General features: G+C 44.6%; 1 protein-coding gene and 1 pseudogene across 3 annotated transcripts; one reads left to right on the top strand and one right to left on the bottom strand.

The window, feature by feature from the left end:
* Positions 1–1,858: 1,858 nt before the first annotated feature.
* Positions 1,859–12,521, bottom strand: LOC101769007 (annotated as a pseudogene).
* Positions 12,521–16,543, top strand: LOC101779250 (caffeoylshikimate esterase). 3 transcript variants are annotated; one of them, XM_004973318.2, is made up of 8 exons: positions 12,521–12,915; positions 13,365–13,394; positions 13,960–14,086; positions 14,174–14,320; positions 14,465–14,595; positions 14,670–14,807; positions 15,289–15,360; positions 16,072–16,543. In XM_004973318.2, exons 1-8 carry the CDS (start codon positions 12,628–12,630, stop codon positions 16,300–16,302), a joined length of 1,164 nt encoding a protein of 387 aa, XP_004973375.1. In that variant the 5' UTR covers positions 12,521–12,627; the 3' UTR covers positions 16,303–16,543. The 3 variants fall into 3 exon arrangements, with proteins under 3 accessions (XP_004973375.1, XP_004973374.1, XP_004973376.1); XM_004973317.2 differs by having other exon boundaries at positions 12,522–12,915; positions 15,262–15,360; XM_004973319.2 differs by lacking the exon at positions 13,365–13,394 and having other exon boundaries at positions 12,522–12,915; positions 15,262–15,360.
* Positions 16,544–23,693: the final 7,150 nt, after the last annotated feature.

Raw genomic sequence — 23,693 nt, 5'->3', positions numbered from 1 at the left:
TTTCAGGTAAGCGTTACCTGGAGAACCGGGAGCGGAACCAAAAACGGGTGAGCTCTACCGACCGTTTTCTAAAGGGATCTCTCATTTGCAACTAGATAGAAAAATCCCATTTCTACCTCGGATTTTTATTTCTCGGAAAAGGCCTAATGATCGAAGACCCTGGCAAATAATGTGGCAGTCCTTTGCCCAGTCGACCGACCACTTGGTCTTGGGCTCTTGGCCCAATAGGCCCAAGGCCACAAATCGGATAGCAAAAATTGAAAGTTTAAGTCACTCACTCGTATGTTCGATTCCATTTGCACGATCCCAACCAGACCTTGATTAGCTTCAGAGTAAACATGGACGCCCTTTTTAATGCATGTGCTGTTGTGCAAACGTAGCTACAATTACAAGTCCATGAATAAATCCCTTATTGTACTTGCAATACTGTTTCGGGAAGGCACCTGGACATGCTAACTTTCTCTCTCTCTCTTTTTGTTGACTAGAAAAGGGACGAGCTCTTTGGACTCATAGCGATTCATTTTTTGAAGCGGTCATAGCGATTCATTGATCTAGGGAAACGGCTTGAATCATGCAATTCTTTTAAGCTATTTTTTAATGAAAACTAGCACGTGAATTGGTTTGTGGTCTTGCTGTGCATATAGTATATGTTGTGGATATAGCTGCGGATATCATCCGACGCGCACTGTGGCTAACAATAATGTAGACAGTTCTACAAGCTCAAAGACCACGAGCCAACGGAGTGGCCACAAAGCTGTTCCAGAGTGTAAGTACTTTTGTTTCCCAGTTTTATCAGAAACCAGCTGTTTATTTCCTCTGTGTATGAACACGGCTCCGTGTTTGCAGAAACTAAGTACTCCAGTAATATAAAACTTTCATTGCCTTTAGGTAAATTACATTATGGACGCAGAAGTTTGATTGGCCACTCAGATCATAACAACCATGACTGACATACATGCAGGTAATAACAACGCTTTTAAATAAGCAGGAGCAATTTGTAGATCCCCCAGCGCGTAGGAATTCACTGCTTTGTCATGCGTACCGTGTCTCATAGCAACGGATGACACTAGAAGGATAATGCCAACGCGGCTCAGGCAGAGGCCACCTGTTGTTGAATAATATTGCAAAGTCATTGTATATGCATGTGAAATAGATTAAGAAAATAGAGTTACATGTGTTATAGGAATACCTACCTATTCGGATTAGGATTGTCCATGAACCCATTCACAACAGTCCTACAAAGTATAGAGAAAAGACTTTAGCATCCAAAAAAAGAAAATTAAGGTACGTGCTTAACCAAGAGTAAAATACAGTAACGATCCTTAAACTTAAACTTGTCACGAGGTACCATATAGGTCCATGAACTTAGCAGATAAAAGATGAGCAGTAGTAAACGTACTCGTCCCTAAATCAAAGTCGATTCTTATCTCTCCTAACGATTCGACATGAAAATTCTGCAATGCCGCAGACCTCAGTTAATTGACGACACTTCGCATTCACCAGTAGCTCATCATATATGTTGTATATCGTTTTCTTTTTATGCCTGGTACTCCATTGATACTATAGTTTCAACTACTTATGTGACCTTTTGCCATGTGAACGTAAACCCAGTCCTGTACAAACTCTGTTTCTTTATTAATGTTATGCTAATTGTTATTAGTCCAGGGCTTGGCACATTACCCTTTGAAACAAACGTCATGACTTCCATCTTTTTGCAACAGATCATTTAGCACCGTACCCACTGCCAATACAACTTAAGAACGACGCCCACAATAACCTTTTCAAATTCCAAGAGCATGCATTGTCATGCGTACTCCAATGAGATTCACTCTAAGAAACAGCATTTTGGAGCCCATGTTTACGCCTCGCCCTGGAGCAGCTCCTGCACTGCCTCACCAAGGCTGGGCTCGCTCCTGATGCTCTCGATCCACCTCGCGCTGATCCTCACACTCTCGAGGCTCTGCTTCAGCGATCTCTCGAACGATGGCTTGATGCGGCCGGCAAAGAACTCCGAAACCTCAGCAGATTTCTCCTCAGAGGTGAACTGACCATGCACAACAGGCACGTTAATTAAATAAAGAAGGGTAATGTTACTAACTGGATGATGATATATATAGTGGGAAGAAAGCAAAGATAAATGTTCTCCATTGTATACCGGTGAGACAATGGAGTCGATGAAGTCTGATATGAGCTCGCTCGATTTCCATGTGTTCAACACATGACCCCAGTTTTCTTGTAATTGGGCACATGCACCAGCATGCATGTTTTCAATTGAAGTGGTTAAAAGTAATAAGACTTTGAAAAAGAAAATCTATTGTGCCATCTAATGCAGGAAAGGCATCTCCACATGTACATTGTAAGTATTAAGAAACATTAGTTGTCATCACACGATTTATGATATGCAACACCAATTTCTCAAGAGAGTAGATGCAAACCTTTAAATATGTCAGAAATAAGTGCATATCTTATCGGACATTATCACAAAAACCTGGTTTAGAAGTCCTACAACTATGAAATACCTTCAGCCAGGTCCATGCAACTTCACGTCCTTCTAAGCTAATGCCACCAAGGATATAAAATGAATGCTGATTCCGTACCTAATAAGTAAGCAACAGATTAGATTCAGGTTTTATACATACAGTTGCACAGCTCTCAAGCATATTTGGAAAAAAATAATCATGCAGACCATGTTTTGATTTTTTTTTAAAAAAAATGAACCAACAGTTCAACTTGGAAAGCTGGAACTGGGCATTCGAAGAAACTAAATGAAACCCTAGTCAGGTCTGACTAAAATATCGTTCCAGCAAGTAAACTGCTACAAACGGGTTCATTAAGCTGACGTTAATACCAGACTACAGTGCATACTGCATGCATAGGAAAATAAAGCATACTTGGGGGAACCGAATTGGAGACATGCACAAGAGGGAGATAGTCAAAGGAGCTCCTACCACTTGGTAACTGAGCAATGCTAGGTTGCTGATTTGTGTAGGGAAATAATTTACTTCAGCTTAATTCTTATCTATAATACTTACTAAAAGTATTAGTTTAAGGCCTGTTTGGAAGGGGAGGATTGATCAAGGAATATTTTAAGGATCTAGTTCAAGTTTGTAAACCAAAACCACCTTTGTAAACAGGACAATCAGTGTGCTAGTGGTTGGGCCATAATGCCTACTGGTTCAATTAACCAGGGTTTTGTAAAGAAGTACTTAAACCAGTAACTATCTGGAATCATTTTGAAAGATAACGATATGGATATATGGTAAATAGAAATGGTTTAGAGGTCAACCTCATCAGTAAACATAAAGTTCAATGCCTCCCAAAACAATATCTTTATCTGGAGATGAAGACAAGGATCCTGGAAACAAAGAGTCAATGTATTTTCCAGATAACCCATCTCATAAATAAAAATCTATGTTGCTGTCCAAGCTAAGTCAAAGAAATGTACACAAACCTAAGACACGTGATTTCTCCTCTGGTTCACATCTTTCTCCGTAGATATTGAGGAGAGCATCATAAGTGGATCGGTTTGCGGCACTAACAGTCCGCATCACAGCAAGGTATGCAGCCTGAAGAGCATAATATTAGCATGGGCATATATGGCCGGCCCTCTGGGCCTTGGGTAGCAGCCGCACAGGCCTCCTGGGCTGTGCGCCAGCCCCATCCTAGGTTGGATGGATGGTTTAGGTTAGGCAAGGATCTCCTATGATTGGTGCTAATGCTATAAACAAAACTGCCTCTCTAAATCAATCTAATCTTTCTCGAACCATACTCGTTTTCATGGTATCACGAGTCCGGATCTTCCACCTGATTCCAACCCTTCCGCTGCCCTAGCGCGTCCTCGCGGCTGCGCATCCACCCATGGCCGGGACTCCTCCCCTCACCCCTCGCTCCGGCGCTGCCGCTGAGAAGCAACGCGCGGTCGCGGATGCTGATGCACCCAAGTGCAGAGCGTGTTGCGCAGAGTGTGACATGGCCCTTGCTCATGTGCAACAGGTGGAGAAGGAGGCGGTGGACGCTACTCTAGAGCGTGACGCTGCCGCCGATCGCGTGTGTGAGGCGCACGCTCGCGCTGCCTGCGAGTACGCACCGCCGCTGCCGCCTTCCCTATCGGAGATGACCACGAAACCAAGTTTGCCGTCTCCGACCACGAGCATTGCTCCGTCGACGACGCCATGCTGCTCCACGAGGCCGTCCTCAGCCTCCACGCTCAAGCCGCCACCATGTAGAGCATCTGAAGCATCATCCCCATCATGCTGGACATCGCCTCCGACAACTACATGCACTGGCGGGAGCAATTCCTCCTGACGGTCGGCAAGTTCTCCCTCTAGGACCACATCCTCAATGATGACGCCAACACTGGCCTCCCGAAGTGGACCCACATGGACTGCGTGGTCAAGTCTTGGATCTACGGCTCCATCTCCAACGACCTCGTCGAGACGGTCATGTCCGCCCGTGCAACGGCGCGTGACGCCTGGCTTGCTGTTGAAACTCAGTTTCTCCGCAATTGTGAGATGCGTGCCCTCTACCTCGATGGCAAGTTTCGGACCTTCGAGGAAGGTGACCTTTCCATTGTAGATTACTGCCGGCACTTCAAGTCCATGGCGGACGCTCTCCAGGACCTTAGCGAGGACATGAGGGATCGCACCCTCGTGCTGAAAGTCATCCGTGGCCTCAACGAGCACTTCGCCACCATCGGCTTGCATCTCCATCGCAGCATACCCTTCCCCAGCTTCTTGGACGTGCACGCGAACCTGCTCATGGAGGAGCTCAACATGTCCCACCGCTCCACTGCGCCGTCTTCTGCTCTCATTGCCACCATCGGTGGTGCTGCCGGCGGGTCCTCATCGTCCTTCGGCCAGCCACGCCACACCACCCAGCAGCCACCCCACAACAGCAGGGGCGCTGGCACCAGGGGCGGCTCCAAGCCACCCAAGAACAGCCGCAGCAAGCACGACGACTAGGGTCACAACGGCGATGGCAACGACGGCTCCAGCAACGGTGGCCAGGTGCCCGACGGCAGTGGTGGCAAGGCCCCAGGCAGCGCAGGTGGCGGTTCTTGACCCACCGCTTAGGATCTGTGGACCAGAGCCATTCACATGTGGCCCGCCCCACGCGCTCCCTCTGTGCCATTTCCACCAGGCCAGGCCGGCGGTCCTCAGTAGGCCCACCTGGCGCAGCAGGCCATGCTGGCCCAGCAGCCCGCCCAAGTCAGCTCCCCAGCACCGCCCACCTCCCGCAGCTCCAGCAGGCGCAAGCATAGCTCCAGTACACCTACGACACTCCGGACAGTGGATGTCCCCAGCTGGGGGGTACAACCCGATGGCAGCCTCTCCGTCTTGGGATCAACAGTCCCTGGCGTCACTTTCATCACCATGACACTGAACCAGCCCCAGGGCCACGAGTGGTACTTTGATTCAGGTGCTACCTCCCACATGACTTCTGATTCAAGCATTCTTTCACATTCTTCTTTACCGCAGTATCATTTTCCTTCATCAATTGTTGTCGGCAATGGTTCCTTGCTTCCCATTACCTCCACTAGTGCAGCATATCTCCCTGGTTCATTACGCCTCAATAATATCCTTGTTTCACCAAGTCTTATTAAGAAACTTATCTATGTTTGCCAATTTACCACTGACAACAACTTCTCTATTGAATTTGACTCCGTTGGTTGCTTTGTGAAGGATCTCCGAACTCGGAACGTTGGTTGCTTTGTGAAGGATCTCCGAACTCGGAACGTTCTCCTCAGGTGCAATAGCTTCAGACCGCTGTATCCACTCCGCTTCCCAGCCACCACTGCCCTCACTATTGGTGCTTTGCCGTCCCTCTGGCACCGGCGCCTCGGTCACCCCGGTCACGAAGCTTTATCCAAGCTCGCTTTAGTCCTGCCATCATGTAATAAAGAAGCCAGCTCTTCTATTTGCCATGCGTGTTAGTTAGGTCGACATATTCATTTCCCGTTTCATGCGTCTTTGTCTCGTGCATCTAGTGCCTTTGATCTTATTCATTGTGATTTGTGGACATCACCTATTGTAAGCGACTCAGGGTACAAGTACTATTTGGTCATTCTCGACGATTGCACCCATTACCTTTGGACATTCCCGTCGTGGCTTAAGTCTGACACGTATCCCACTTTGGCTCACTTTTTTTTTCATATGTGACAACTCAATTCGACACGCACATCAAGGCAGTCCAGTGCAACAATGGCCACAAGTTCGACAACTCTAGTGTCCGCATGTTCTTCCTCTCCCACGGCGCCCACCTACGCATGTCCTGCCTATACACCTCGTCCCAGAACGGTAAAACTGAGCATATTATTCGTTCCACCAATAATATTATTTGCTCGCTCTTATTTCAGGCCGCCATCCTGCCACCCTACTAGGTCGAGGCTTTGCACATAGCCACCTATCTGCTCAACATTCTGCCTACCAAGACACTGCAGTTCTCAACGCTGCACTGTGCCCTTTTTGGCACTGCACCATCCTATGAGCACTTGCGTGTCTTCAGTTGCACTTGTTACCCCAACCTATCCTCCACTGCTGCACACAAGCTTGCTCCGTGCTCCTCTCTGTGCGTCGTTCTTGGATACTCAGCTCATCACAAAGGATACCGCTGCCTTGACCTCCTCTCCAACAGGATCATCATCTTTCCTCACGTTATTTTTTACGAGTCAACGTTTCCTTTTGCCGATCGGGCCCCTGCAGCCTTCGATTTCTTAGATGATCTCACTAGTGTCATGCCTACTCCCATAGGCCCATCATGCCCCCTTCTCTCTGCAGGTCCTGCCGGCATCTCCCCAGGAGCTCCCGCACAGCCATGTGCGGCACCCGGCACCTCATCGGCCGATGCGGTAGGAGCACTGCCCGCACGGCCACGTGCTGCCCTCGGTGCCACGGCGCCCGCCGTGGACACCCTGTCGCTCTCGTTGCCCGCCACGGCCGGTCGGCTGCCCTGCACAGCCAGCCCATTGCTCGGCACGGTGGCCTCGTAGGTGCTGCCAGCCGCCCACGGCTTGGTGACTAGTGCACCACCAGTGGTCAGGGCTTTGCCTGGCCGGCTAGGCCTCTTTGCTCATTCGTCCCTAGCCCATCTTCACCACCTACTGGCCGACCGCCATCCTCATCACCCACAGCAGGCGCCCTAGCTGGCTTGCCCAGCGTCACCGGCAGCCCATCGCCGCCCTCCGGCCAGCGGTCCACCATTGCTGGCCTCTTGTCCCTCGCCGGCTACCACTCGGATGGTCCCCACCGTCCCTTGCACGAGTTCCTAGCACATCTACGCTGGCGTGCCGCCGCCTCTCTAGCTGGTCCACCGCCCCTGCCCAGGGGCATTGTGGTTGTTTCATCCTTGGTGAATCAGCACTTGATGACCACGCGGGCCAAGTGTGGGTTTCGACAGCCTGTGTTGTACCTCGTTGCCCCACTGTCCCCTGTGCCGAAGACCTTCCGTAGCGCCCTCGCCGACCAAAATTAGCGGGCAGCTATGGAGGAAGAGCATGGTGCACTGCTGAAGAACAACACCTGGGATCTTGTTCCGCGACCGCCAAGGACAAATGTTGTCTCTGGAAGTGGATCTTCAAGCACAAATTCCAGGCTGACAGCTCTCTGGAATGGTACAGGCACGATGGGTTCTTCGCGGCTTCACCCAGCGACCTAGTGTGGATTTTAATGAGACATTCAACCCCGTCGTGAAGCCCGCCACCATCCACATGGTGCTGTCCCTTGCACTCTCTCGCAGTTGGCCGATCCATCAGCTCGACGTGAAGAACGCGTTCCTCCATGGCACCTTGTCTGAGACTGTCTACTGCTCCCATCCGTTTGGTTTTGTGGATCCTGCTCGCCCCGACTTCGTCTGTCACCTCAACAAGTCACTATATGGTTTGAAGCAAGCACCCCGCGCTTGGTACAGTCGCTTCGCTGCCTTTCTCCTGCCTATTGGATTTGTTGAGTTCAAGTCCGACACTAGCCTGTTTGTGTTCCACCGCAGCGCCGAGATGGCCTACTTGCTCCTCTATGTCAATGACATTGTCCTTACCGCCTCCTGCTTGGACGTCCTCCAGCGCATCATCTACGCTTTGCAGCAGGAGTTCTCCATGAAGGACTTGGGTGAGCTTCATCACTTCTTGGGGATGCATGTTCAGCGGCATGCTAGTGGGCTTCTTCTGTCTCAGTGACAATACATGCTGGACATCCTTAACAGGGCTAGTATGGTAGAGTGCAAACCTTGTTCTACAGCGGTTGACACCAACCCCAAGATTTCTGCAGCAGCTGGCGCTCCACTTCGGGATGCATCCGACTACCGTAGTCTGGCATGCACTCTACAGTACCTCACCTTCACCAGATCGGATATTGCTTAAGTCGTTCAGCAGGTCTGCCTTCACATGCATGATCCGTGGGAGCCGCACCTAGCTACCTTGAAGCGCATCCTGCGCTACATCCGTGGTACTTTGCATCTGGGACTACATCTGCACCCCTCCAGTGTGGATGAGCTGATCGCATACTCGGACATTGATGGGGCAGGTTGTCCTGATACCTGCAAATCCACCTCAGGTTATGCGGTGTTTCAGGGAGAACCTCATCTCTTGGTCCTCCAAGCGCCAGACGACCGTCTCCAGATCCGGTGCTGAAGCTGAGTATTGGGCTGTGGCCAACGTTGTGGCGGAGGTCACTTGGTTGCGCCAACTCCTGCTAGAGCTGCATACCCCCTGCACCGTGCTACCTTGGTCTACTGCGACAACATCAGTGCAATCTACATGTCCAGCACCCCTGTCCAGCACCAGCGCACCAAGCATATCAATATTGACCTCCACTTCGTCCGTGAGCGTGTCACCCTCAGCCACGTCAAGATCCTGCATGTTCCCACCACTTCACAGTATGCATATATCTTCACCAAAGGGCTTCCGTCGTCGGTCTTCGTGGAGTTTCGGTCCAGCCTGAACGTTCGTGGTGACGATGCTTAGACTATAGGGGCATGTTAGCATGGGCATATATGGCTGGCCCTCTGGGCCTTGGGTAGTTGTGCGCCAGGTTAGATGGATGGATGATTTAGATTAGGCAAGTCTCTGATTGGTGCGGATGCTATAAACCAAACCCTATGACCTCCTTGCCTATTTATGTACACGAGCTTTGCCTCTCTAAATCAATCTAATCTTTCCCCAGCCATACTCGCTTTCACATAACATATTAGACATCAAAGGGTTCCGCAAAAGGAGGAAGTAAAGCCTAGCTATGACCTTTCTTGTATCTTGTGGAAGAACGGAAGTTTTGTGGTCTTCAAAAAAGATACGGAAACGCCGAACTCCTTCATTTATAGTCTCATTATGTCCGAGTCTGACCAAGGCAATCAAGAGCAGTGATCTAAGCATTACGTCAAGATGGCTCTCGCCATCCTTCGGATCCCAGCTTAATTTTCTGAAATGTTAGGTATACGGAGCCTTTTAATACCATCACAACAAGGGATCAACAAGAATGTTTGTATTAACAGAAATTAAGACAACGCTATTTCTCTGTTTACATGCACAAGGATAGACATGAGTTGGACACTGATAAATAAAGATGTGAAAACAAGTAAACTATGAAGCTTGTTGGCATACCTGGCAGCTGGCAGAAGAAGGTTGATCAAAAGCTGTTTGATATCTTTGTTCAAGTCAGGAGTGGCATCAAATGATATTTTAGAAATGCTTCGGCATATCTGGAAAGAAAGAGGATACATGTATATGACTTTTAATGGAAACATCCGATGCTGACAGGATCGACTGGTTATATAAGGTTCAAGAATTTAGTGGAGGTGCAAGATTTACTTACAGAGGTTACATGTGATAATACAGTGTAATCAGACTCATCATGATAAGCATTCAGCAGTTGCAGCAATGATGTCAGTGTTAGCTTGCGAGCAACAGAAAGGGCATATGAATCTTCCACAATACCTGCAAGAATAACATGCTATTGTCGGGAAAAAACCTTTAAAAAGTATACAATAGTGCTAAATTTTGTCTTATCTTTACCAATCTTATCCATTAGCGACAGCCTTTTGGCTTTGTTGATTGCATTTACAAGTCTAGCTGCAAGTTCATCGTCGTACTTCACTCTATAGAATCCAGTTTGATCGATGTTCAGTTTGATCCAAATGTTTTCACTCTTACCTCCATCAGAACTTTGAGAGGCAGTGAACTCTTCAATATGAATCTTATCAGTTTTGCCTTTCAATCAAAACTTTTTCTGTGCATAATACGAGCCGCAGCAAGATGTTATAGGAACAATCCACATGCTAGGACCAGAGGATCCGGCAGAAAGAAACTGTGTTAGAGCAACTTCAACAGATTATCTATTTTTGACTTTCCGTTGATTCTCTAACCAAGTTGGTAAAAAGATTCCTCTCCATATTGACATGCTCATTCCAACAGACTATCCATTTCTCACTCTCGAAATCCCAATATTCTTCTCTAAAAACCTACACTCTCCATCCGCTCCAACAGTTTCTCCATTTCACACTACAACACACTCTCCATTTTATACTCTCCAATTTGTGCGTGGGATCCACATTGGATAAGCCAAACCTGCTTGCCAAGTTTGGAGAGTGAGGGGGAACATTTGGCAAGCTGGATGGGATGGCCATCCGAATAGTAACTCTGTTGGATTGTAGTTTTCTAGCAGACTTGCCAAATTTTGGCTTGGAGAGTGGGATAACAATTCTGTTGGAGATGCTCTTAGAGACAAATAATTTAGCAAGTACCAACAACCTTTCAGTATAATGTAAACATTGAGGTGGACAAGCAGATGTGTTTTTCTAGTTCATGTCATAAACAATTGGCTTCCTTCTGAGACATTACATCGCAGTCTATATGCCAAGATAGCAAAAATGTTGCTAGGTCAAATGCCTGAGAATCTTGATGTATCTTGATAGCTTCGCACTGTGCTCTACATACTTATGATTGAAAATTAAAGGAAAGGGAAGCAACCACTTCAATTAGCTTACTATTGACTGAGCTTAGCTTGGTTTGTTGAGGGTGTGGATGTACACCCAGATACCCAAGATCGATCCTCAGGCAAACTTGGGTCTATTTCTTCTTATTATAAAGCCGCCTAATTCCTCCTAGCCTCCAAGATTGGTCTAGCTTTTTGTATCATTATATTGTTGTTTGATGCCAATGTTGATCTGAATTTTGTCTCAGGGTAGCGCAAGTTATTTCCCTAAAAAACTATTTGATGTACAAAAAACTACTACCAGGAAAACAGAGGTCCCAGAAACAAGAAACACTAACCACTAAGGCAAAGGTAATCAAAATAGAAATAGAAAACTAACAAGCTATATCCATTAATGTACCGTATATTGCTGAAGACACATGTGAAAAATGAAAGATCTGTCAACAAACCTGTTCAAGTTCCAAATCATGTTCATTAAGTTTTGCATAAATGACAGGATATCCTTGTTGCTTAGTCCATGTAGTCATCAAATTCCTAACGGGCTCCCAAGATTCCTCCTCAAGAACAGCCCATAGGTCTTCAGTCTTAGCGTTTGAGTAAGCATACTTCTTTATATATGAAGCCAAAGCTTTCTGAAACAGTAAACATTTGCCAAAAAAGAGTTGGTAAATGCAGAATAAATGTAGGAACAGAGCTAGATAGGCAAACATAAGTTAGAAACATGAACTATGGTCATTACACTTCTATCAAGAAATATAAATCCAAGCTATTCTCCAGCAGGTACATCAGGCAGAATTTCAACATGTTCAGTAACATAATCACAGTAAATAATTATGATCCCCTTTAGAAATTTGGTTTGCATATTTGTTAGGATACCTTTAGCTAAGATGCACTCCACAGAATACATTTAGTTATCAGGTTAATAAAGAAAGGGAAATAAATAGCATGCAACGATAAGATAAAATATTGGAACCAGCAAAGTTACAAGAATAGGATATAACTCATTGGAGAAATATCATCAAACCTGAAAACGCTCTGCGCCAAGATAATTCTGTAGCATACGAATAACAGAAGCTCCCTTGTCATAGCTTATGGAATAAAAAATCGCATCAATTTCACTGGCATGGTTTACTTCAAACTGAACAAACAAGAACAATTGGTTTAAATAAATACAAGTACTAAAAACTGAGACAAATGGACATGATAATGCTGTCAAGTCAATGATTGCCAATATATTGGCACATTGCTCAATTCCTCTAAAATTAACAATTTCAACAGTTTTACCATGAAATGTTGGACAAATGTTAAAATTTGTTGAAATAGCTTCTACCAAATGCTTAAACAAACATTCAAAACTGTTGAAAGGAGCAGATATATGAAACTATTAGTTATTGAAATTATTAAAAGAACGTTGTTTAAAAGAAAGATGGAATGGAAAGGAAGAAATGAGAAGAAAAAAAAGACGAACAAGAAACTAAGCAGGCCTTTCTCGCGCGCTAGCTATAAACTGGGCCTTCTGCTCCTGCTTTGCCTGTGGACGGATTTGTGGGCCGTGGGCCTGTCCGTCGTGGAGACAAAACACATCTTGTCTACTTCCCCCATCCGGGCTCCCACGCCTCCTCTTTCTCTCTCTCTCGGTCTCGGCCAGTGGCGCCGCCCGCCAGTTCTTCGTCGGGTGCTTCGCCGGCGACGAGCATCCGACAGGGTTATGCCCATCCATTCCCCTTCCTTCCCGTCCTGCTGCGCGAAATCGAAGACCCAAACTCCTATACTGGTTCCGCCTCTGACCAGCCGCCCGACGACGCGGGGCGCGGGCGCCGCGGCGATGTCGGCGGCGGCGGCGCCGGCGCAGGCCCCGAGGAAGTGGGAGGGGCTGGTGGACCAGGCGCTGGAGCGGGAGGTGCTGGGGGCGTGCCTGGACCAGGCCCCCGAGCGCCGCCGCGTCCGCGAGGCGTTCAAGGACGTGCAGCTCTCCATCGACCATTGCCTCTTCAAGGTCAATCCCCCTCATCCTACTTTGCATATATGCTTAAAACCACAGACAACGATGCCCTGTTTACTTCTAAAAGATATGTCCTTCCTTTTTCGGTTGTACTCCCCAGTGACATACTGACATGTCGGTATTTGATTGGTTAGGCAAAGATAATACATGTGCTGATTTCGTGAATTATCCTTACTTATTTGGGGCATATTACAGAAGGCTGCAATACAAACGTGTTTTCGGAAATATAGTTCTAGCCTTTTTCCAGCAAAAGATTACCCTGTAATCAAAACGTCTCGTACCAATCGGCAGGAGGTGTCGTTACTACATTAGATACCTGTTTGAATCTTCTCTATAGTATCACTCATCTCACTTCAAATGATGGTGTAGAACTAGATGGTGAACACGCTTTGTGATTTCGCATGCCATGGATGATCTCTCTCACTTGCATTCGTTTTATGCAGGGACAACATAGTGGTATTGGAACTAAGGAGGTACTGTTCCTTAAACTAAACAGCTTCTTTATAATAAGGAGATCCCTGAACTTAACAGCTGCAATTCGTAAATTTCTGTCGATTATTTGTGCCATGTAGAGTCGATTCCCCTTTTTCCCATTGGTGAGCGCATGCTCTACGTATGAGTGACATTGAAGTGGTTTTGCTCTATATAAGTTAGCAGGCATATTATATTTTACTAATTTGCGCAAATGATCACCGTGCAGAAATATTGGATAGTTTCAAAGTTTGTTTATAAAAAGATTATTCCAAGGCACTATAATGTTGAAGTTCCTAGGGCGTATCCAAACGTACATTAGTTTCTCCTTTGCTTCAGTTGGTTTTTTATGATATGTGGTGAACCTTCAGGAGTTGGCTATTTTATAGATAACTACAACTTTTGCTGTGTCCGCGAGATGTTTTAACATGGTAACATGAAATGTAAAACGGTTTACTTTGCTCAATGGTATTCCCAGCGCTGAAAGCATGATGACATGCCATTTGGATCTATTTTTACAAGTAGCTTGTTGATTATTATAAACCATTGAATTTTTTTCTTTTACAGTCATATGAGCGTAACTCTAGGGGCGTGGAGATTTTCTCGAAATGTTGGTTTCCAGAGAACCATCACATGAAAGCAATTGTTTGTCTCTGCCATGGTTATGGAGACACCTGTACCTTCTTCCTTGATGGTTAGCTTTTAATCTACGATGCTAGTACTGTGGTTTCTCTGATCTGTTGATCTTGTTGCATGGTTTTAGTGACCGTTTTTATTTTAGGGGTTGCTAGGAAGATCGCTTCAGCTGGATACGGAGTATATGCACTTGACTACCCTGGCTTTGGCCTTTCAGAAGGACTTCATGGATATATTCCAAGTTTTGATACTCTTGTTAATGATGTAGCTGAACACTTTGCTAAGGTCAAAGGTACACTGTCATTATGATCTTACTAGTTTCTCGTTCTTTTTCTGTCACATGATTTTCAGAAATGGTTGGGTACTTTTGTAAAAAAAAATCTTAACTCAAAGATTACCATTTTTGTGTAAACATGTTATTTTTTCTTCTTGTTAGGGAATCCTGAACATAGAGGTCTGCCGAGCTTTCTATTTGGTCAATCAATGGGTGGAGCAGTTGCATTGAAGGTTCACTCCAAGCAACCAAATGAATGGAATGGTGCAATACTAGTTGCACCCATGTGCAAGGTAGTTATATCTATGTAGAATGTTATCTGTATAAGTTAATGCCTAACCACTAATTCACAAGATCATTTCAATAGATTGCAGATGATGTGGTTCCACCTTGGCCTGTTTGGCAAGTACTAATTTTTGTGGCCAAAATTCTGCCAAAAGAAAAGCTTGTTCCTCAAAAAGATTTAGCTGAGTTGGCATTCAAAGAGAAGAAGAAACAAGAGCAGGTCAGTATCTGTCATGCTGAATTATTTTAAACTAATATTTGACTCTTTCATTCAATTGTTATATTTCGTTCTTTTCTTCCATTTTGACTGCCTTGTATATTCTTTGATAGGACATGTATTTTTGCAGACTAAAAAAAACAATATGATCCATTTAACATTGCTTCAGACTCCACCTCAAATGAATAAGCTTTTTCAGTGATCAATATAACAAATGACTTGTGACATATAGGTGACCAAATGTCCGTATGGTTTTACTACCACTTCTATTTTTATCTTACAGAAATCCTAGATAAAGTAGGAATATGTATTTGCAGGCACTGTTAGTTTTTGTGCTTGTGAAAGAGAAATCGGTTTATTTCTTTTGAATGTTTAGTTACTCAGTTAATGCTAATTTTCGCTATGCAATTATGCATTGCAATTAGAGTGTACTTTATTAGTTCACTGACCAATGCAGTGTTCATTCAATGTGATCGCCTACAAGGATAAACCACGGCTCCGAACAGCTTTGGAGATGCTGAATACAACACAAGAGATAGAAAGATGTCTGGAAGAAGTATGTGGCGCTTATGTTTGGTTTGCTCCAGTTACTTGAATTATACGTGTCATGCATGCTATATAATTTCTGCCACCAATTAGATGGTTTTCATGTTCGCTATATAATTTCTGCCACCAATTAGATGGTTTTCATGTTCAAAGTGTTACTTTCGACGATCACTCCATGCACTTTTTTATATATAGTAACCGTCAAATTTTATGACTGCACGGATCCAATGACGATCTATATCTAGTGAGGAAGGAAATACCTTGTTTCTATTCATTCCGACTTTTTAGCATTACACTTTGAAGGTGGTGGGCTGCACAAAATCTGGCATGCAGTGGAGAAAAAGGGGGAACGACTAGGGAAGACAAAGGGAAAAAAAAAACTAACTCTAGTTTGGCTCTGTACCAGGTTATGAAAAGCACTTGTCCTGAATAATAGCCACAGGGGGCAATATATAAAGAGTACAAGAGCAGGGAAATAGGAATACAAAAAGGACTCTAATACTCTTAACAAAATTCATTCTTTTGGCCTACATTACAGGAACAGATAGGTGTGATCAGATAAGACACTTGCCTTTATAAGATTTCAATATAAATAAGCGTGCTGTTTTGGAGGACAATTTTAACAGATTGTGTTAGAATATGGAATAACGGATGGTCAATTATGTGTACTATTGCTGTTTTAAGTTTTCTTTATGGTTGATGCATGCTTCATCTTTCGCAGGTTTCTCTGCCCATAATCATATTACACGGTGAGGCTGATTTGGTTACTGACGCGGCCGTGAGTAAAGCTCTGTACAAGAAAGCAAAGAGCCAAGACAAGAAGCTCTGCCTCTACAAAGGTGCACACCACGCTATCTTGGAAGGTGAGCCGGACGATACAATTTTCCAAGTTCTCGATGATATAATCTCTTGGCTGGATCAGCATTCCACAAAAGAAGGTTCCTCGTATTGAATCATGCAGTGCCGCCCATCAGGATTAGGTGAATTTCTTTGGCGTTGTTGTATGCCTTCCTGTCGGGGATCCCAGATCCAACGCTTGAGAATTTTCATTTTTGCGACAACCTTGTAAAATTCTAGTTCTGATTATTTATTTGTACATCATGTATCTGAACAATGTACATAACTGATCCACGTGTATTTATTTACCACGAATTATTTAAGAAAAATTCAGTTGTAAAGGGCTGTTTCATTTTTCCCTAAATCTCATTATTAAACTCCGGGTTCTGGTAGTATTTATGTCCACCCTATGTTTAAAGCATCAACTTGCGGGATAGTATTTCTCCTTCCATGCAGATACTGGGACTGGGAGCCAGGTGATTTAGAAAACAGAGGATGACTGCGAGCACAGGTAAATCTCTGTTGGGGATAAGGTTTCGAATTTCTGAATATATGCATGGTTAGGCTAGTTTTAAATCTTTGTACTGTACTGTACGTGCTGCAGCTGAGGGTCCGTCTAGGTTAAGGTTTAGAAAGAGTTAGAAAATAGGATTGTTTCTAATTCAAATCGAGTTAGTTTTGCTTGTACCTCCCCATAAATACGAGGGAATGGGCAATGGATTTAGTCCCATCTTACCTTCTGTTACGGTCTTCTAAAAGAGCCTCCTAACCTCCGTGTGAACAGTAACACCCCCACGCGGCCGACCCCTCCATGGCTGCCGGCCACCCTCTCCTCCCTCCCAAATATCCATATGTCTGACAATTTATGGCTTTGCCTTGTTAGTTTCAGAATGTTTTTATTGGAACTGGTGTGTTCTAAACATCAGAACATGACTGAACTATTATAATTTATCAAACGGCAGTGTCGATTCAATCGCTGGGTATGTCACATGAGTGCTTCGGATTAATCTACTATGTAACGTTAAATGAATCTTCTTATCTGTATTCCCATATCTCGTGTGCCAATATTAATTGGCAGTAGCAGAGAAACAGCATTCCATCCTCAACAAAAATCTTGGACCGAGGACTAAATTTCGTAAACCCGTGGGGGACCCTTTAGTATAAAAATGGTCCCCCCATGTGAATACAAAAGGATAGCATCACCTATTTAGCATCACCTAAAAAGGCAAACAAAGTCGGAAAATTATGAGATTTGTTATGATGTGATGGTATCATACGTGGAGGTTGTGGTAAAAAATTGAGAAAGTTTCGCACATTTTATCACATACAATGTTTACGCATTTGAGAAGAAGAATCGTAGTGTTGAGAAGGATTCGATAAGATTTGGAGTCAAAGTGACGGTCGAATTTAGATTTGATTGCAAAACTTTTTGTATAGGCAATAGAGAACATATATTGTTTCATGTGAAATTTTGGTAATTTTTTGGAACTGTTTGATATTTTTAATGTACTAAGTGCAATTATAGAATTTTAATTGATATAATTGAATTGGAGCTATAACTGCATAAAATAATGAAATAATATGAGTAGAATAATCAAATACATATTATTGAGTGAATTTGATGAGGTATTGTTGAGTTTATCAAAACAAATATAGAAGAAAACGTTGTAGAAAATGAGGGAAAAAGGAAAAAAAACTTTGCCGAGTGCTCCCCATGTGGCACTCGGCAAAATAGTGCTTTGCCGAGTGCTATACTACAAACACTCGGCAAAGGAAAAAAAAACCCCACTTGCCTAAAATGGCCCACCTGCCTCTCCCCTCCCTCCCGCACCCTTCCTCCTCCCGCACCAGCACCTCCGCCTCCTCCACGCGGCCTCCCCTCCCCCTCCATCCGCACCCCTGGCCCCTCCCTCCGCTGCCGGCCCCACCCCTCCCCTCCCTCCCCTTCTTCTTCCCCGCCGCGTCGCCCCTCCTCCAAGCCGGATCCACCGGCGCCGCCACCTCCCCTTTGGATCCGGCGCCGCTGCCTCCCCCGGTTCCGGCGCCGCCGCCTCCCCCCCTCCGGATCCACCGGCGCCGCGACCTCCCCCCCGGATCCAGTGCCGCCACCTCCCCCCGGATCCGCCGCTCCCTCCCCTTCCTCTCCAGGCAGCTCGGGCGGTGCCGGGGAGGGGGCCTAGCAGGAGGCAGCTCGGGTGGCGGCGGGGAGGGGCCCCAGCGGGAGGAAGCTCGGGTAGCAGCGGGATGGAGCAGCGGCGGCGCACTCCAAGGCAGATGGAGCAGCGACGGCGCACTCCAAGGCGGGCGGAGCAGGCGGTGGTGGCGGTGGTGGAGCAGCCGGAGCTGGTGGCCCGGGCATGGTGGCGGCTTCGAGTAGCTGGAACTGCCACGGATGGCCTGGTCGTGGTGGTGGCATCGCAAGGGTTGAGACGGCAGCGGCGGCGGCAGCGACCATCTGGAGCTACCCTTGGTGGCTTGGGCATGTTTTTTTATTTTTTATGAAGAAATTGTTTGCCGAGTGTTTTTTTTGACACTCGGCACACCCTTTGCCGAGTGCCCGACCAAAAACACTCGGCAAAGTTAACTTTGCCGAGTGATATTTTACCATATACTCTTTGCCGAGGGCAAACACTTTGCCGAGTGTTTTTGGGGTTTCGCCGAGTGCTCGGGGCACTCGGCAAATATCCTGATTCCGTAGTGTTGGAGCCCAACTAGACCTCACATGCATGCACAAAAATGTAGTAAAAAGCGGCGTACCTCCTGTAGAATCCCCTCATCTCATCGTTTAGATATTATTCTTGATACCTTAATTCCTTCTTATATCAATGATCATGATATTCTGTCATATTTGGCCCATATTCCTGATCCTTTCACCCCATTGGTTCAGCCTTCTAGGGTAATCATTGGGCCTGCCCTCCCTAAAAATGGGCTCCCTTTGGTGCCATATGGTGATGATGAAGAGGAAGATGATGAAGTTCGTGAGATTCAAGGGCCGATACATGCTACACTGGCCAAGCGTCGCTCCCGCAAACTCAAAGAGCCACTGGATGATGTCTTCCTCCGCCAAAGAAAGCGCCTCAATCCTGATATGGGTGGCTTTCGCACTGAGGAAAGTGTTGCAGCTGCTGCTGAAAACCAAGACTTTTATGTTGAGTCACTTGAAGTGATTCATCCCATCTACGCTAGTTCTACTACTGCGGGATCTTCTTCTCCTCTGGCTCCACATCTACCTGTTGAGACCATCCAGAGCATGGCCATTGGCTTCCTCCAGATGCAGCCTAGTGCTATCTCTGCTTCAGCTCTTCTAGAGCGTGATGATAATGACAATGAAATGTAATGGGGCTAGTTTCCTAGTGTGCTCCAGGCTTTTGGATTCCTCTAGTTGGATAAGTGTTTGGCTTAGCTCTTTGGGTACTTTTGAAAGTCTGTTAAACTTGGTTTATCATGTCATCAATCTAATCTCAAGTTGGTTGGTGCTTTATCTCTGACTCTGTTCTTACTGCGTGATCTCTATAAGCTGTAATATGGTCTTGTCTCATGGTTGTGCCAGAGGCGATGCTGCCCTTTTATCTGAGTTTACCAATGAGTAGTAACAGAAGTCTTAACATTCTGGTCTAGAATGTAAGGGGGATCAACTCTCAAGCTAAGTGGGATGCTCTGAGATACAAAATCTCAGAAAGTGCTACCTCTATCATTTGTCTGTAGGAAACTAAGAAAGAGTCCTTTGACTCTTCATATTTGAAAAAGTTCTATCCTAGACACTTAAATATGTTTGAGTTCTCTACCTCTGCTGGAGCTTCTAGGGGTTTAATTGTTATTTGGAACTCAAATCTATTCTCAGGGTCTCTTATTTTGAGCAATGCTTACTACATCACCATTATATTTGTTTGCTACTTGTTTGGGAATTCTTTCCATTTATCTAACATATATGGTCCCTCTAAATCTGTTGATAAAGCTGCTTTCATTCTTTGGTTGTATCATTTGGATATCACTAGTTATGAGGATTGGATCCTAGCAGGAGATTTTAATCTCATTAGAACTCTAGAGAACAGAAACAAACTAGGTGGTAATGTGTGTGACATGATGACTTTTAATGATCCCATTCAACATCTTGACTTGGTTGATATTGCCTTTCATGGACGCAATTATACCTTGAGCAACATGCAACTTGACCTGCTGCTGGAAAAACTAGATTGGATTTTCAGGATTTTCACCTCTGGCTCATAGACTAATACTTTTCCTGACACCTCTGCCAAGGTTCTTAGTAGGCCTATTTCAGATCATTCTCCTTATGTTATCAACATTCAAACCTCAATCCCCAAGTCCAACCTTTTCAAGTATGCAAATTATTAGGTTGATTTTGATGGTTTTCTTGATGTGGTGGACCTTCACTGGAATTCCACACCTTTCTTTGCCAATGCTTCTCAAACTCTGCATGGCAAATTCAAGCAGGTTCGTTTTGGCCTCAAACAGTGGAGCAAAGAGTTATCCAAACTAGGGAAACTTATCAACAATTGCAGCTTTGTCCTGGCACTGTTGGATGGCCTAGAAGATCAAAGACCTTTGGATACTGCTGAAAAGAAGTTCAGACTCCTTTTGAAATCCCACCTAAGTAAACTCTTGGAGGCTAAAAGGATCTATTGGAAATAGAGAAATACAGCCAGATGGGTTATCTTTGGTGATGAAAATTCTAAGCTTTTTCCAGGCAATGGCTACTTACTCATATAGAAAGAAATCAATTCCAGAGCTTCACCTGCAGGATGGCACTATATTGACTAATCATGAGTTGAAGGTTGGTGCTCTTTGGACCTCTTTTAAGGACAGGTTGGGGGTAACTGAATTTTTAGATATACATTATGATCTGGCTAATCTTATCCAACAAGTTCTGCTGCCTGAGATGGATGCACCATTTTCCCTAGAGGAAATAGCTGCTATTCTGAATGAGATGCTTGGTGATCAAGCACCAGGACCTGGTGGATTTAATGGTGTTTTCTTTAAAAAAATGTTGGCACATCATTAGAGAGGATATTATAAGGATGTGTAGGGACTTCACTTCAGGAGACCTGGACATTTCCAGCATTAATGGTTCTTTGATCACTCTCATTCCAAAAAAGAGAGCCCAGGACTGTCAGTGACTACGGGCCCATTTCTTTGCTAAATTACTCTCTTAAATTCCTTACAAAGATCTTGGCAAACAGGTTGCAGCAGGTGATTCTCCAAGTAGTGCATACTAATCAGTATGGCTTTATTAAGGGCAGAACAATCCAGGACTGTCTTGCCTGGGCATTTTAATTTCTGCATATTTTTCACAAATCAAAGAGGGAAATAGTCATTCTTAAGATGAATTTTGAAAAAGCCTTTGACAAGGTTGAGCATGAAGTAATTCTTCAGATACTTCATCATAAAGGTTTCTCCAACAAGTGGGTCAGTTGGACCAGGATCATTCTCTCTTCAGGTTCTTCTTCAGTGCTGCTAAATGGTGTACCTGGAAAGCCATTCAAATGCAAAATAGGTGTTAGACAAGGAGATCCTCTTTCACCTCTCCTCTTTGTTTAAGTTGCTGATCTGCTGCAGTCAATGGTCAATGATGCTACTCTCAGACATGTTCTCTCACATCCATTTGGGCTAGACTATGATGGTGATTATCCTATTGTGCAATATGCTGATGATACCCTCCTAATTCTTCCAACAGATAGTGATCAGTTACTGGCTCTAAAAGATATCCTTATTACTTTTGCTGTTGCAACAAGCCTTAAGGTGAATTTTGATCAATCTTTTCTGGTGCCTATTGATGTTGAGCAGGAAAAAATGGAACAATTGGCTACTTGTCTTGGATGCCAAATTAGCACAATGCCTTGCACATATCTGGAACTTCCCCTAGGTACCACAAGACCATCAGCGAATGAATACATGCCAATCTTAAATAGAATGGAGAAGCATCTAATGGGCATTTGAAAGCTCCTATCCTATTCTAGGAGACTAATTTTGGTAAACTCCGTATATTCAGCTATGCCTACTTTTTACATGTGTGCTATGAAATTGCCCTTCCAAATCCTAGATCAAATTGATAAGTACAGAAAGCACTGCCTCTGGAATGGTGGAGATGTCGCAATGAGGGGTGGTCACCTGGTTCCATGGAAATATGCATGCAGGTCTAAAGATGAAGGGGGTCTGGGCATTATTAATCTTAGAACACAAAACACAGCTTTGCTACTGAAATTCTTACACAAGTTTTATAACTATGTTAATCTTCCCTAGGTCCATCTTACCTAGAAACACTTATATAAAAATGGGACACACCCTCATGCTAGATCTCAAGTTGGATCCTTCTGGTGGAGGGACATCATATCTATGACTAAAAACTTTTTCATGCTTGCCTCATGTAAAGTTCAGAAAGGAGACTCGCTACTATTCTGGAAGGACCTTTGGGATCTTGGAGCTGTTTGGTGGAGATTCCCCCAACTATTCTCATTTAAGAGGAGTGAAAAGATTTCTATCAAAGGGTTCCTTGTTAATCCCATGAACAAAAAATTCCATTTACCCCTTTCTGCAATAGCATCAGATCAGTTAAATGATCTCCAGGGTTTGCTTCTTGGGTAGCTTTTTGATGATCAGCAATGTGATCATCTGAGTTCACTTCCAAAAAGGCTTACTCCTGCTTGCGAGGTACAGTACCTACTTCTCCTCTCTTCAAATGGATGTGGAAATCGAGAGTGCAGAACAAACATAAGTTCTACTTTTGGCTGTTTTCGAGAGATCGGCTGAACATAAAAAATATGCTAAGGAGGAAACACATGTACCTGGTATAGTTGTGTTCTATATGTCGAAAATGTTGAGGAGACTAGAAATCACCTGTTTTTTGACTGCCCCTTCAGTCAAGCCTGCTGGATTTTCTTAGGCAACAACGGGGACACCGATCTTGACTCTCTAAACATGATTATCCTTGCAAGACAACAATTTGCAAGTGCCATCTTCAGAGAAATTGTCATCATAGCATGTTGTGCTATTTGGTGCCAGCGTAATGAAATTATTTGATGGAGAGTCCCTATCTTTTGCATCCTGGAGGCGCACTTTTGAGGAGTTGAAGCTGATGACCCTATGGGCCAATGCAGCTACCAGGGATAAGATTCTTTGTTGGTTGAGTAGTCTTTAATACTTTCTACTTTCTCTCTTTTGGGCTTGGAGCCTATGTAAAATCCATTGTACCTACACGCTTTCTTATATATATATATGTATATATGTGTATATATATATATATATATATATATATATATATATATATAGGTAGAGGTCTCCCCTGCTAATGATTCCGTAAAAAAAGAGCAAAATAATAAAATGATGTAAAGAGGTTATATCAATTACCTACACAGATAGAAATGAAGAAAGATAAAAAAGAAGACAAACAAACTGTAAACATAATGCCAGCTGAGACATTGCCATAACAATTTTATGAGAGAACGAGATAAGCCATGTATTAATGACGCGAACAATTGCGTAACACTACTG

This window comes from Setaria italica, chromosome VI (genome assembly GCF_000263155.2).
Source record: "Setaria italica strain Yugu1 chromosome VI, Setaria_italica_v2.0, whole genome shotgun sequence".
NCBI lineage: Eukaryota > Viridiplantae > Streptophyta > Magnoliopsida > Poales > Poaceae > Setaria > Setaria italica.
This window is presented reverse-complemented; position numbering and strand designations above follow the sequence as displayed.

Excerpts from the sequence above, each read along its gene's own strand:
- LOC101779250 (XM_004973317.2), top strand. The coding sequence starts at position 12,628 with ATGCCCATCCATTCCCCTTCCTTCCCGTCCTGCTGCGCGAAATCGAAG. Across the intron at positions 14,087-14,173 it reads CTGTACCTTCTTCCTTGATG|GGGTTGCTAGGAAGATCGCT; the intron begins GTTAGCTTTTAA and ends TTTTTATTTTAG. Across the intron at positions 15,361-16,071 it reads TAGAAAGATGTCTGGAAGAA|GTTTCTCTGCCCATAATCAT; the intron begins GTATGTGGCGCT and ends CATCTTTCGCAG.